Source organism: Telmatherina bonti (assembly GCF_933228915.1).
Source record: "Telmatherina bonti genome assembly, chromosome: 16".
Lineage (NCBI taxonomy): Eukaryota > Metazoa > Chordata > Actinopteri > Atheriniformes > Telmatherinidae > Telmatherina > Telmatherina bonti.
The window spans coordinates 7331641-7347540 of record NC_136614.1 but is presented as its reverse complement, the minus strand read 5'-3'; the positions used below and the strand labels follow the sequence as shown (position 1 = coordinate 7347540).

General features: G+C 43.6%; 1 protein-coding gene across 1 annotated transcript in view; it reads left to right on the top strand.

The window, feature by feature from the left end:
- Positions 1 to 15900, top strand: part of pex7 (peroxisomal biogenesis factor 7) — a 99433-nt gene that overhangs the window by 53252 nt on the left and 30281 nt on the right. The window contains exon 9 of the mRNA XM_079255757.1: positions 9521 to 9576. Coding sequence (XP_079111883.1) covers positions 9521 to 9576 — 56 coding nt within the window. The remainder of the gene's footprint in view (positions 1 to 9520; positions 9577 to 15900) is intronic.

The following is a 15900-nucleotide window of genomic DNA, read 5'->3' as shown; positions in this document are numbered from 1 at the left end:
TAGTACTATGATGGAGTGAAGTAGTACTATGATGGAGTGAAGTAGTACTATGATGGAGTGAAGTAGTACTAGGAGGGAGTGAAGTAGTACTAGGAGGGAGTGAAGTAGTACTAGGTGGGAGTGAAGTAGTACTAGGAGGGAGTGAAGTAGTACTATGATGGAGTGAAGCAGTACTATGATGGAGTGAAGTAGTACTATGATGGAGTGAAGTAGTACTATGATAGAGTGAAGTAGTACTAGGAGGGAGTGAAGTAGTACTAGGAGGGAGTGAAGTAGTACTAGGTGGGAGTGAAGTAGTACTAGGAGGAAGTGAAGTAGTAATATGACGGAGTGAAGTAGTACTATGATGGAGTGAAGTAGTACTATGATGGAGTGAAGTAGTACTATGATGGAGTGAAGTAGTACTAGGAGGGAGTGAAGTAGTACTAGGTGGGAGTGAAGTAGTACTAGGAGGGAGTGAAGTAGTACTATGATGGAGTGAAGCAGTACTATGATGGAGTGAAGTAGTACTATGATGGAGTGAAGTAGTACTAGGAGGGAGTGAAGTAGTACTATGATGGAGTGAAGTAGTACTAGGAGGGAGTGAAGTAGTACTAGGAGGGAATGAAGTAGTACTAGGAGGGAGTGAAGTAGTACTATGGGGGAGTGAAGTAGTATTATGATGGAGTGAAGTAGTATTATGAGGGAGTGAAGTAGTACTATGACGGAGTGAAGTAGTACTATGATGGAGTGAAGTAGTACTATGATGGAGTGAAGTAGTACTATTATAGAGTGAAGCAGTACTATGATGAAGTGAAGTAGTACTAGGAGGGAGTGAATTAGTACTATGATGTAGTGAAGTAGTACTATGATGGACTGAAGTAGTACTATGATGGAGTGAAGTACTAGGAGGGAGTGAAGTAGTACTAGGAGGAAGTGAAGTAGTACTATGATGGAGTGAAGTAGTACTATGATGGAGTGAAGTACTAGGAGGAAGTGAAGTAGTACTAGGAGGAAGTGAAGTAGTACTAGGAGGGAGTGAAGTAGTACTATGAGGGAGTGAAGTAGTATTATGATGGAGTGAAGTAGTATTATGAGGGAGTGAAGTAGTACTATGAGGGAGTGAAGTACTAGGAGGGAGTGAAGTAGTACTAGGAGGAAGTGAAGTAGTACTATGATGGAGTGAAGCAGTACTATGATGGAGTGAAGTAGTACTATGATGGAGTGAAGTAGTACTATGATGGAGTGAAGTAGTACTAGGAGGGAGTGAAGTAGTACTAGGAGGGAGTGAAGTAGTACTAGGTGGGAGTGAAGTAGTACTAGGAGGAAGTGAAGTAGTAATATGACGGAGTGAAGTAGTACTATGATGGAGTGAAGTAGTACTATGATGGAGTGAAGTAGTACTATGATGGAGTGAAGTAGTACTAGGAGGGAGTGAAGTAGTACTAGGTGGGAGTGAAGTAGTACTAGGAGGGAGTGAAGTAGTACTATGATGGAGTGAAGCAGTACTATGATGGAGTGAAGTAGTACTATGATGGAGTGAAGTAGTACTAGGAGGAAGTGAAGTAGTACTATGATGGAGTGAAGTAGTACTAGGAGGGAGTGAAGTAGTACTAGGAGGGAATGAAGTAGTACTAGGAGGGAGTGAAGTAGTACTATGGGGGAGTGAAGTAGTATTATGATGGAGTGAAGTAGTATTATGAGGGAGTGAAGTAGTACTATGACGGAGTGAAGTAGTACTATGATGGAGTGAAGTAGTACTATGATGGAGTGAAGTAGTACTATTATAGAGTGAAGCAGTACTATGATGAAGTGAAGTAGTACTAGGAGGGAGTGAATTAGTACTATGATGTAGTGAAGTAGTACTATGATGGACTGAAGTAGTACTATGATGGAGTGAAGTACTAGGAGGGAGTGAAGTAGTACTAGGAGGAAGTGAAGTAGTACTATGATGGAGTGAAGTAGTACTATGATGGAGTGAAGTTCTAGGAGGAAGTGAAGTAGTACTAGGAGGAAGTGAAGTAGTACTAGGAGGGAGTGAAGTAGTACTATGAGGGAGTGAAGTAGTATTATGATGGAGTGAAGTAGTATTATGAGGGAGTGAAGTAGTACTATGAGGGAGTGAAGTAGTAGTATGAGGGAGTAAAGTAGTGCTATGATGGAGTGAAGTAGTACTATGATGAAGTGAAGTAGTACTAGGAGGGAGTGAATTAGTACTATGATGTAGTGAAGTAGTACTATGATGGAGTGAAGTAGTACTATGATGAAGTGAAGTAGTACTAGGAGGGAGTGAAGTAGTACTAGGAGGAAGTGAAGTAGTACTATGATGGAGTGAAGTAGTACTAGGAGGGAGTGAAGTAGTACTATGATGGAGTGAAGTAGTACTATGATGGAGTGAAGCAGTACTATGATGGAGTGAAGTAGTACTAGGAGGGAGTGAAGTAGTACTAGGAGGGAGTGAAGTAGTACTATGAGGGAGTGATGTAGTACTATGAGGGAGTGAAGTAGTACAAGAAGGGAGTGAAGTAGTACTATGAGGGAGTGAAGTAGTACTATGATGGAGTGAAGTAGTTTTTTGATGGAGTGAAGTAGTACTAGGAGGGAGTGAAGTAGTACTATGATGGAGTGAAGTAGTACTATGATGGAGTGAAGCAGTACTATGATGGAGTGAAGTAGTACTATGATGGAGTGAAGTAGTACTATGATGGAGTGAAGTACTAGGAGGGAGTGAAGTAGTACTAGGAGGAAGTGAAGTAGTAATATGACGGAGTGAAGTAGTACTATGATGGAGTGAAGTAGTACTATGATGGAGTGAAGTAGTACTAGGAGGGAGTGAAGTAGTACTAGGAGGGAGTGAAGTAGTACTAGGTGGGAGTGAAGTAGTACTAGGAGGGAGTGAAGTAGTACTATGATGGAGTGAAGCAGTACTATGATGGAGTGAAGTAGTACTATGATGGAGTGAAGTAGTACTATGATGGAGTGAAGTAGTACTAGGAGGGAGTGAAGTAGTACTAGGAGGGAGTGAAGTAGTACTAGGTGGGAGTGAAGTAGTACTAGGAGGAAGTGAAGTAGTAATATGACGGAGTGAAGTAGTACTATGATGGAGTGAAGTAGTACTATGATGGAGTGAAGTAGTACTATGATGGAGTGAAGTAGTACTAGGAGGGAGTGAAGTAGTACTAGGTGGGAGTGAAGTAGTACTAGGAGGGAGTGAAGTAGTACTATGATGGAGTGAAGCAGTACTATGATGGAGTGAAGTAGTACTATGATGGAGTGAAGTAGTACTAGGAGGGAGTGAAGTAGTACTATGATGGAGTGAAGTAGTACTAGGAGGGAGTGAAGTAGTACTAGGAGGGAATGAAGTAGTACTAGGAGGGAGTGAAGTAGTACTATGAGGGAGTGAAGTAGTATTATGATGGAGTGAAGTAGTATTATGAGGGAGTGAAGTAGTACTATGACGGAGTGAAGTAGTACTATGATGGAGTGAAGTAGTACTATGATGGAGTGAAGTAGTACTATTATAGAGTGAAGCAGTACTATGATGAAGTGAAGTAGTACTAGGAGGGAGTGAATTAGTACTATGATGTAGTGAAGTAGTACTATGATGGACTGGCGTAGTACTATGATGGAGTGAAGTACTAGGAGGGAGTGAAGTAGTACTAGGAGGAAGTGAAGTAGTACTATGATGGAGTGAAGTAGTACTATGATGGAGTGAAGTACTAGGAGGAAGTGAAGTAGTACTAGGAGGAAGTGAAGTAGTACTAGGAGGGAGTGAAGTAGTACTATGAGGGAGTGAAGTAGTATTATGATGGAGTGAAGTAGTATTATGAGGGAGTGAAGTAGTACTATGAGGGAGTGAAGTAGTAGTATGAGGGAGTAAAGTAGTGCTATGATGGAGTGAAGTAGTACTATGATGAAGTGAAGTAGTACTAGGAGGGAGTGAATTAGTACTATGATGTAGTGAAGTAGTACTATGATGGAGTGAAGTAGTACTATGATGAAGTGAAGTAGTACTAGGAGGGAGTGAAGTAGTACTAGGAGGAAGTGAAGTAGTACTATGATGGAGTGAAGTAGTACTAGGAGGGAGTGAAGTAGTACTATGATGGAGTGAAGTAGTACTATGATGGAGTGAAGCAGTACTATGATGGAGTGAAGTAGTACTAGGAGGGAGTGAAGTAGTACTAGGAGGGAGTGAAGTAGTACTATGAGGGAGTGATGTAGTACTATGAGGGAGTGAAGTAGTACAAGAAGGGAGTGAAGTAGTACTATGAGGGAGTGAAGTAGTACTATGATGGAGTGAAGTAGTTTTTTGATGGAGTGAAGTAGTACTAGGAGGGAGTGAAGTAGTACTATGATGGAGTGAAGTAGTACTATGATGGAGTGAAGCAGTACTATGATGGAGTGAAGTAGTACTATGATGGAGTGAAGTAGTACTATGATGGAGTGAAGTACTAGGAGGGAGTGAAGTAGTACTAGGAGGAAGTGAAGTAGTAATATGACGGAGTGAAGTAGTACTATGATGGAGTGAAGTAGTACTATGATGGAGTGAAGTAGTACTAGGAGGGAGTGAAGTAGTACTAGGAGGGAGTGAAGTAGTACTAGGTGGGAGTGAAGTAGTACTAGGAGGGAGTGAAGTAGTACTATGATGGAGTGAAGCAGTACTATGATGGAGTGAAGTAGTACTATGATGGAGTGAAGTAGTACTAGGAGGGAGTGAAGTAGTACTAGGAGGGAGTGAAGTAGTACTAGGTGGGAGTGAAGTAGTACTAGGAGGAAGTGAAGTAGTAATATGACGGAGTGAAGTAGTACTATGATGGAGTGAAGTAGTACTATGATGGAGTGAAGTAGTACTATGATGGAGTGAAGTAGTACTAGGAGGGAGTGAAGTAGTACTAGGTGGGAGTGAAGTAGTACTAGGAGGGAGTGAAGTAGTACTATGATGGAGTGAAGCAGTACTATGATGGAGTGAAGTAGTACTATGATGGAGTGAAGTAGTACTAGGAGGGAGTGAAGTAGTACTATGATGGAGTGAAGTAGTACTAGGAGGGAGTGAAGTAGTACTAGGAGGGAATGAAGTAGTACTAGGAGGGAGTGAAGTAGTACTATGGGGGAGTGAAGTAGTATTATGATGGAGTGAAGTAGTATTATGAGGGAGTGAAGTAGTACTATGACGGAGTGAAGTAGTACTATGATGGAGTGAAGTAGTACTATGATGGAGTGAAGTAGTACTATTATAGAGTGAAGCAGTACTATGATGAAGTGAAGTAGTACTAGGAGGGAGTGAATTAGTACTATGATGTAGTGAAGTAGTACTATGATGGACTGAAGTAGTACTATGATGGAGTGAAGTACTAGGAGGGAGTGAAGTAGTACTAGGAGGAAGTGAAGTAGTACTATGATGGAGTGAAGTAGTACTATGATGGAGTGAAGTACTAGGAGGAAGTGAAGTAGTACTAGGAGGGAGTGAAGTAGTACTAGGAGGAAGTGAAGTAGTAATATGACGGAGTGAAGTAGTACTATGATGGAGTGAAGTAGTACTATGATGGAGTGAAGTAGTACTAGGAGGGAGTGAAGTAGTACTATGATGGAGTGAAGTAGTACTAGGAGGGAGTGAAGTAGTACTATGATGGAGTGAAGTAGTACTATGATGGAGTGAAGTACTAGGAGGAAGTGAAGTAGTACTATGATGGAGTGAAGCAGTACTATGATGAAGTGAAGTAGTACTATGATGGAGTGAAGTACTAGGAGGAAGTGAAGTTGTACTATGATGGAGTGAAGTAGTACTATGATGGAGTGAAGCAGTACTATGATGGAGTGAAGTAGTACTATGATGGAGTGAAGTAGTACTGTGATGAAGTGAAGTAGTACTATGATGGAGTGAAGTAATACTGTGATGAAGTGAAGTAGTACTATGATGGAGTGAAGTAGTACTATGATGGAGTGAAGTAGTACTATGATGGAGTGAAGTAGTACTGTGATGAAGTGAAGTAGTACTATGATGGAGTGAAGTAGTACTATGATGGAGTGAAGTAGTACTATGATGGAGTGAAGTAGTACTATGATGGAGTGAAGTAGTACTAGGAGGGAGTGAAGTAGTACTATGATGGAGTGAAGTAGTACTAGGAGGGAGTGAAGTAGTACTATGATGGAGTGAAGTAGTACTATGATGGAGTGAAGTAGTACTAGGAGGGAGTGAAGTAGTACTATGATGGAGTGAAGTAGTACTAGGAGGGAGTGAAGTAGTACTAGGAGGGAGTGAAGTAGTTCTATGATGGAGTGAAGTAGTACTATGATGGAGTGAAGTAGTACTAGGAGGGAGTGAAGTAGTACTATGAGGGAGTGAAGTAGTACTATGAGGGAGTAAAGTAGTGCTATGATGGAGTGAAGTAGTACTATGATGAAGTGAAGTAGTACTAGGAGGGAGTGAATTAGTACTATGATGTAGTGAAGTAGTACTATGATGGAGTGAAGTAGTACTATGATGAAGTGAAGTAGTACTAGGAGGGAGTGAAGTAGTACTAGGAGGAAGTGAAGTAGTACTATGATGGAGTGAAGTAGTACTAGGAGGGATTGAAGTAGTACTATGATGGAGTGAAGTAGTACTATGATGGAGTGAAGCAGTACTATGATGGAGTGAAGTAGTACTAGGAGGGAGTGAAGTAGTACTAGGAGGGAGTGAAGTAGTACTATGAGGGAGTGATGTAGTACTATGAGGGAGTGAAGTAGTACAAGAAGGGAGTGAAGTAGTACTATGAGGGAGTGAAGTAGTACTATGATGGAGTGAAGTAGTTTTTTGATGGAGTGAAGTAGTACTAGGAGGGAGTGAAGTAGTACTATGATGGAGTGAAGTAGTACTATGATGGAGTGAAGCAGTACTATGATGGAGTGAAGTAGTACTATGATGGAGTGAAGTAGTACTATGATGGAGTGAAGTACTAGGAGGGAGTGAAGTAGTACTAGGAGGAAGTGAAGTAGTAATATGACGGAGTGAAGTAGTACTATGATGGAGTGAAGTAGTACTATGATGGAGTGAAGTAGTACTAGGAGGGAGTGAAGTAGTACTAGGAGGGAGTGAAGTAGTACTAGGTGGGAGTGAAGTAGTACTAGGAGGGAGTGAAGTAGTACTATGATGGAGTGAAGCAGTACTATGATGGAGTGAAGTAGTACTATGATGGAGTGAAGTAGTACTATGATGGAGTGAAGTAGTACTAGGAGGGAGTGAAGTAGTACTAGGAGGGAGTGAAGTAGTACTAGGTGGGAGTGAAGTAGTACTAGGAGGAAGTGAAGTAGTAATATGACGGAGTGAAGTAGTACTATGATGGAGTGAAGTAGTACTATGATGGAGTGAAGTAGTACTATGATGGAGTGAAGTAGTACTAGGAGGGAGTGAAGTAGTACTAGGTGGGAGTGAAGTAGTACTATGAGGGAGTGAAGTAGTACTATGATGGAGTGAAGCAGTACTATGATGGAGTGAAGTAGTACTATGATGGAGTGAAGTAGTACTAGGAGGGAGTGAAGTAGTACTATGATGGAGTGAAGTAGTACTAGGAGGGAGTGAAGTAGTACTAGGAGGGAATGAAGTAGTACTAGGAGGGAGTGAAGTAGTACTATGAGGGAGTGAAGTAGTATTATGATGGAGTGAAGTAGTATTATGAGGGAGTGAAGTAGTACTATGACGGAGTGAAGTAGTACTATGATGGAGTGAAGTAGTACTATGATGGAGTGAAGTAGTACTATTATAGAGTGAAGCAGTACTATGATGAAGTGAAGTAGTACTAGGAGGGAGTGAATTAGTACTATGATGTAGTGAAGTAGTACTATGATGGACTGAAGTAGTACTATGATGGAGTGAAGTACTAGGAGGGAGTGAAGTAGTACTAGGAGGAAGTGAAGTAGTACTATGATGGAGTGAAGTAGTACTATGATGGAGTGAAGTACTAGGAGGCAGTGAAGTAGTACTAGGAGGGAGTGAAGTAGTACTAGGAGGAAGTGAAGTAGTAATATGACGGAGTGAAGTAGTACTATGATGGAGTGAAGTAGTACTAGGAGGGAGTGAAGTAGTACTATGATGGAGTGAAGTAGTACTAGGAGGGAGTGAAGTAGTACTATGATGGAGTGAAGTAGTACTATGATGGAGTGAAGTACTAGGAGGAAGTGAAGTAGTACTAGGTGGGAGTGAAGTAGTACTAGGAGGAAGTGAAGTAGTAATATGACGGAGTGAAGTAGTACTATGATGGAGTGAAGTAGTACTATGATGAAGTGAAGTAGTACTATGATGGAGTGAAGTACTAGGAGGAAGTGAAGTAGTACTAGGTGGGAGTGAAGTAGTACTAGGAGGAAGTGAAGTAGTAATATGACGGAGTGAAGTAGTACTATGATGGAGTGAAGTAGTACTAGGAGGGAGTGAAGTAGTACTAGGAGGGAGTGAAGTAGTACTATGATGGAGTGAAGTAGTGCTAGGAGGGAGTGAAGTAGTACTATGATGGAGTGAAGTAGTACTAGGAGGGAGTGAAGTAGTACTATGATGGAGTGAAGTAGTACTATGATGGAGTGAAGTAGTACTAGGAGGGAGTGAAGTAGTACTATGATGGAGTGAAGTAGTACTAGGAGGGAGTGAAGTAGTACTATGATGGAGTGAAGTAGTACTATGATGGAGTGAAGTAGTACTAGGAGGGAGTGAAGTAGTACTATGATGGAGTGAAGTAGTACTAGGAGGGAGTGAAGTAGTACTATGATGGAGTGAAGTAGTACTAGGAGGGAGTGAAGTAGTACTAGGAGGGAGTGAAGTAGTACTATGATGGAGTGAAGTAGTACTATGATGGAGTGAAGTAGTACTATGATGGAGTGAAGTAGTACTATGATGGAGTGAAGTAGTACTATGATGGAGTGAAGTAGTACTATGATGGAGTGAAGTAGTACTATGATGGAGTGAAGTAGTACTATGATGGAGTGAAGTAGTACTAGGAGGGAGTGAAGTTTTGAAGGTAAATCTGCCATGAAGCCTTCAGCCGACGATGAGCGCAGACAACTCTGTATGCGGTCGCAGCGCTTCAGCAGGAAAACATCTAAACCCTGGGAGGTTGCCGTCAGGACCAGAAGTACATCTGTAAAATCTGTTGACGTCGGACGCAGACAACGCGAACAGAGACTGACGGACACTTTCCTCCATTTCCTTCATCTTTCGTCATTTGGTCCTTTTTCTCCGGGTTCAGCTCCAGAAAAGCAGGCGCTGCGGGGGAGTGTGAGAGGGTGTGTAGGTGACGGGTTGGGGCCCTACTGCCCGGTGGGGCCAGGCTTTGCCCGTCCCGGCCCCAGCGGGGTCTGTTCCCCCTGACTGCAGGCGACTCTGGGACTCGAGGTTTAGTTTTATCCTTCCAGTGAAACGCCTCATGTTAGTTGCCGTGGAAACGCAGCATCACCAGTTTGAGGCGAACAGGATCGAACATTTAAATGATAATTTGAGATGAAAGATGCGTTTCTGCAGCAGTGAAACTTCCCGTCCAGAACATTTCTCTGATCCAGAACTTTCTTCCTCCTGCAGTTTTCTCCGTTCAGCCCGGCGGTCCTGGCGTCCTGCTCGTACGACTTCACCGTCAGGTAACGTCTGCTTTTCCTGCTTTTTCACTTTGTCTCAGAACATGGAAGAGGAGAGGGTGTAAAGTGTTCACAGCAGACAGGAAGGGACATAATGCACACGAGGAAAAATCTATATGGTCCAAACAAACCAACACCCTTTGTGTATCGGATGCATATCAGATCTTTTTCCTGTCTGAACATCTTTTACTTCATGCAACTTTAACATCATTAAAATGAGGACAGAAATCAGAAACCTTTCTGCCAGATCTGGTAGAAAAGGTTGGAAGAAACTAATCCAAAGGTTGCGATGCAGATTGACGGCGACATAAACTTTTAGAAATGGTAGAAACATGGAAAAGAGTTCATTTGGTGTCACCTGCAGCGGAAAGGTCGACGTTTGGATCTGGTTTTAGTTCTGTTACTCCAGAAGAGATTCTGTCGTTTGCTCTGCTCCTCTGGCTGTTCTCTCCTGTGTAGTCCTGGGGGGTTTAGATGTTTATCTGCTCCAACACACCTGATTTAACTCCCATGTACAAACCTCATTGTGTTTTATCAGACTTATGCCTGCTGAGAGTTTGTTTACACAGATATTCGCTGCGTTTTAAAGTCATCATGTTTGCATGAGACCAGCGTGAAATACAAGAAACGGGATTAATTTTACGTGTTTGAAAAGGTTTTAGATGATTCTGATTTATTTGATCTGAAGCTTGCAAGGCGCCTGCTTGATGGGATTTTTACAGCTGATCCAAAGGTCTGGCATGATATTATCAGTGGCACAGTAATAAAATCTAAAAATGTTTTTCTTCTGAATGAATCTGCTGTGATTTGTCGTCTTCCTGCTGAAAAAAGCAGAAATGAGCTTCATTTTGTATTAATGATCCATGGAAATGAGTTTATTCCTGCAACAATAAGCAGATGTCTTATTTGTTCTTCTCATCATAGTTCTGCTGCTTTACTTTTCTTTTAGCTGTTTTTCTAACAAATTCCATGATGAGGGAGTTTATTTGTACCAGAAAAGAAACGAGGAAACAAACCCCCACAGAGCTCCTTCTGATATTTAATCCTGAAAAAGTCAACATTTCTCCAGGTTTGCCTGCAGTTCTTCCCGTTCTGGACCTTTCAGACTCATCTGTAGCACATGTCCGTCTCCGGGTCGTTTCCATGCCGGGATGATCCTGGAGAGGTTTATGTCCAACCGGGACAGGAAAAGCAGCAGGGACAGACCTGTTGAACAGAGCGATGACGAGGCTGTAATCTTCCTCTTCATTCAGGATGAAGCTGGAAGGATCAGACGGAAACTCCTCTTATTCACGCGGCCCTGGTGTGATTTTTAACTCCCGAGCGGACGGAGGTCCCGTCGGAACCGGGGCTTCGGAGGAAAACTGTCAGAAACAGCTTTATAAAGAGATGGAGCCGCTTCTTTTCCTCCACCCAGCAGCTGAAGTGGGAGGGTGGTGTCGTCATGAACGCGGTAGGACAGTGAGGGATGATGGGTAATCAGGTGAACTGGTGTGTGAGATGAGGAGAGACCAATGGACAAAGACAAGATGGAGACACGATGAGTTCTTCCTTTATGGAGCTGCAGAGAGCGGTTAATAAAATCTGTAATTTCAGGGAAGGCTGCTTCTGGGTTTCCCCATGAGGACGTTCTGCCGCATCGTCTCTTCTCTCTCATTTCTGTGTTTCCCTTTTTGCTGTGGAGAATCTTCGCAGCTCCGAGACTTCATTACCTGAAAGTTTGTCAGCTGAAGATGCTCGATGGACGGATGACTGGAAAGACAGATGTGTGTCGGTCCAGTTAATGGTTTAACAGCAGCCAGTCATTCTGGGACTTTCCTAAAGATGAGAAAAGAAAAGCTCCAGAAGATATGGATTTTATACATTGAATTTATTTATTTAAATGAGCTTTTTTTCTTTTTCTGGCTTCTGTGAATATTCATGAAATTGATGCAGCCGTCCTGAAAGTCGTGAAATAAACCAAAGATAATTTTTGTTCTCTGACTTCCGGCTTCTCTCGGCTCAGAAATGATCACTTTTCCTGGTAGAAATTGGCAACTGGACAGGTTTATGTTAGATTGTGGCAAAGAGACCTTGTCACGCATTCTGCCAACCAACGCCACACACACACGTACTCTCACACACACACACACACACACACACACACGTCTACCTGACTGCCGCCTCCAGTACGAGCACGCCACCGGCGACACATCCGCGGTTCCGTTAGCAGCCGCATTCCCAACATTCGATTAGACGATTCAGGGTGCACACTCAACCGTCTTGTTACCGACATCAGGAACAGGTTGCTGTCTCACCGTGTGCCACCATGACCGCTGGTAGCCACGGTAAACCGAGGCAACATCCAAGCTGGGTGTGGCAACGTCACCGTCACATGACGTCTAATTATCATGTTTATTTTCTGTGTGTAATGTTAGTCGTTATGAAGTTTAGGTTGTTTACCTGTGTCTGGCTTGGTTTGGGTTTGGTGATCTCCAGTTCTCTTTTGAGCGATTCGCGGCCGAGTGTGAAGCGGCTGGGATGAGAATCAGCACCTCCAAATCTGAGACCATGGTCCTCAGCCGGAATAGGGTGGATTGCCCTCTCCGGGTCGGGAGTCAGGTCCTGCCTCAAGTGGAGGAGTTTAAATATCTCGGGGTCTTGTTCGCGAGTGAGGGAAGGATGGAGCGTGAGATGGACAGACGGATCAGTGCGGCGTCTGCAGTAATGCGGGCTCTGCACCGGTCTGTCGTGGTGAAGAAGGAGCTGAGCCAGAAGGCGAAGCTCTCCATTTACCAGTCGATCTACGTTCCTACCCTCACCTATGGTCATGAGCTGTGGGTCGTGACTGAAAGAAGGAGATCTCGTATACAGGCGGCTGAAATGAGTTTCCTCCGCAGGGTGGCCGGGCTCTCCCTTAGAGATAGGGTGAGGAGCTCGGTCATCCGGGAGGAGATCAGAGTAGAGCCGCTGCTCCTCCACATCGAGAGGAACCAGCTGAGGTGGCTCGGGCATCTGGTCAGGATGCCTCCTGGACCTCCCTGGTGAGGTGTTCTACGTCCCTCTGGGAGGAGACCCCGGGGAAGACCCAGGACACGCTGGAGGGATTATATCTCTCGGCTGGCCTGGGAACGCCTCGGGATCCCCCCGCAGAGTTGGCAAATGTGGCTGGGGAGAGGGAAGTCTGGGCTTCCCTGCTTAGGCTGCTGCCCCCGCGACCCGACCCCGGATAAGCGGCAGAAGATGGATGGATGGATGTATGGTTTGGGGTTTTCCTGCATATGTATTTATTGTGAAGAACAAATGGAATATATAAAAAAGAATGGATAACTGGGAAGCGCCCTGTTATGGAAGGAGCTTAATCTTTATAAGGAGCTCCTTCAGAGCTAAACTGTGTGGAGCAGGTTGGGTTGTATTGCAGAGCTGGTCTTGAGACAACAATTGGTGAGAAACCTGTGTAAATATTGTACACATTGGCCGTGATCACTGAATATATTGCTGCACTGTGGAGGTCGTGTAAATAAATCACCTCAACGAAGTCATGGCGTTGCCATCATTCATTGGAAACAGCACAGAACCCTGTGACATGAACGTCAGGAAAAAATGCTTTAAGATGTGGGACCAATTATTTCTGTAATAAACGGTGAAACAGTGAGAAAACGCCGAAGCAGGGCGACAATGAACCAAAGGAAGTGAAACGTTCACTAGAATGTACGATTCATCAGCATCTTCATGTCAGAGGAGACGGTTGGACTGGTGTAGTGGATAAAAATGTTCATTTGATCTCTGCGGTTTTGTTTCAGGTACAAACCAAAAGAGATATTCGTGTCCTGGATTATTAAACAGCGGACTAAAATGTTTTAGGACTGCTGGGTTTTCAGCATGTGTTCAGATTTACTTAATGCAATTAACCTACTCAGTCAGTCGTGTGTCGAAACCCCTCCAAACGTGCACCCAACATGCTGGGAACGCGCTCTGAGTGTGCACGCCAAAGATGCACGCACTTGGCCAAGTTGTGCGTTTAGTCCCAACAGATGAGCCAAAATGCTCCAAAAGGTGCGGGGCGGGAAGGCGGCAGACACACCTGCCCCAGGTGATCCATCTGGTTTCAGACCTCCAGTTTCCAGAGGAGTTCCACAGGACTCTGTCATGGGGCTCCTCCTCTTTCTTATTTATGTACCTCCTCTTATTTACATATTTAGAAAACACTTCCATTGCGATGCAGATGACACTCACCTCTACCTGATTTGGAAACCAAACCTAGCTCCATGCTTCCTCCTTTCTCTCTGTTTAGATAGAAATTAAAACGTCTCTTTAACATGCTTCCAATTTAGTACAAACGAAGCTGAATTTCTTCTGACCAGTTCCAGAGCCTAGCTAAATGTCCGAGTTCAGATCGATGACAGATGACTCTCGTTCATCCTTCCCCTCAGGTCAACAGTGTCACCTCTGAAAGTCCACTTTCCTATGAAATAACATGATTAATCCTGTCCTAATGTTAGCTTGTTTATAAGTGAACTATCTTCATCTTGTTCTTAAACCCAGCAAATCGGTCATTCTCACTGTACCCATGTGAATCATTAAGTAGAGCACCATAAACAATAAAATGCTTAGTTTCTGTGGAACGTTTCCTCAGACACATATGTAAAAGTCCAACAGGAGTAGGCTCGGATTGTGTTGTTTAATTATTGAAAGATTTTTATCCATTGCTGTGGTCGGGGTAAGGTCTGGACTTAAAGCAGTTAACCTTTTGCTGTAACTGATTATATACTTATGATGGCAGAAGAAATTAACCACAACCATCAAAGAGATCGAAGGAAATTGTCAAACACTCTGTTTTATTGTTTAATTGATCCGGGTTTATTGGCTCAGTTACTCTGAGCTGAGTACTAATTTCATTAAGTTCTGCCTCACACAGCCTTGCATACTGTCTTTGGGAGATCTGATCCCTTTCCCTGCAGCTTCACCCAAATTTTAACCATGAAATTGACTCAACTTAAACACTGCATCAAACCATAAAACCTCGTCTTTCTGAAATCTACTCTACACTTCCAACATTTTAGTCCCACCAGATTCTTTAGATCCCAGAAATGAACAAAGACAGAAGCTGTGCCACACAAAGTCCTGCCAGCCTGTAGCTGCTGAGCTTCTCTGTTGATGTAAGAACTGGACTCTAACAGAAGAGTTGCACAATAATGCTTCGTGACAACCACTTCTTTCCTTATAGTCTTTTTAGTGCTGTGAAGGTTCCACCTCTGAAACACAAACCTGAATCTTTAACTTGTAGGAAAACACTGTTTTATCTGTTACAGAACAACTATTATGATGGTTTTATGTTAAAAACTCGCTGTTCACTTTATCAAGTTCTGCTGATGTTACCACAAATGTCTAAACAGATATACAGATGTGGTGGAACGGGAGATTCTCATCATGATGAGGTGGAACGGGAGATTCTCATCATGATGAGGTGGAACGGGAGATTCTCATGGTGATGAGGTGGAACGGGAGATTCTCATGGTGATGAGGTGGAACGGGAGATTCTCATGCTGATGAGGTGGAACGGGAGATTCTCATGGTGATGAGGTGGAACGGGAGATTCTCATGGTGATGAGGTGGAACGGGAGATTCTCATGGTTATGTGGTGGAACGGGAGATTCTCATGGTGATGAGGTGGAACGGGAGATTCTCATGGTGATGAGGTGGAACGGGAGATTCTCATGGTGATGAGGTGGAACGGGAGATTCTCATGGTGATGAGGTGGAACGGGAGATTCTCATGGTGATGAGGTGGAACGGGATATTCTCATCATGATGAGGTGGAACGGGAGATTCTCATGCTGATGACGTGGAACGGGAGATTCTCATGCTGATGAGGTGGAACGGGAGATTCTCATCATGATGAGGTGGAACGGGAGATTCTCATCAGGATGAGGTGGAACGGGAGATTCTCATGGTGATGAGGTGGAACTGGAGATTCTCATGGTGATGAGGTGGAACGGGAGATTCTCATGGTGATGAGGTGGAACGGAAGATTCTCATGGTGATGAGGTGGAACGGAAGATTCTCATCATGATGAGGTGGAACCGGAGACTCTCATCATGATGAGGTGGAACGGGAGATTCTCATGGTGATGAGGTGGAACGGGAGATTCTCATCATGATGAGGTGGAACTGGAGATTCTCATGCTGATGACGTGGAACGGGAGATTCTCATGGTGATGAGGTGGAACGGGATATTCTCATCATGATGAGGTGGAACGGGAGATTCTCATGCTGATGAGGTGGAACGGGAGATTCTCATCATGATGAGGTGGAACGGAAGATTCTCATCATGATGAGGTGGAACGGGA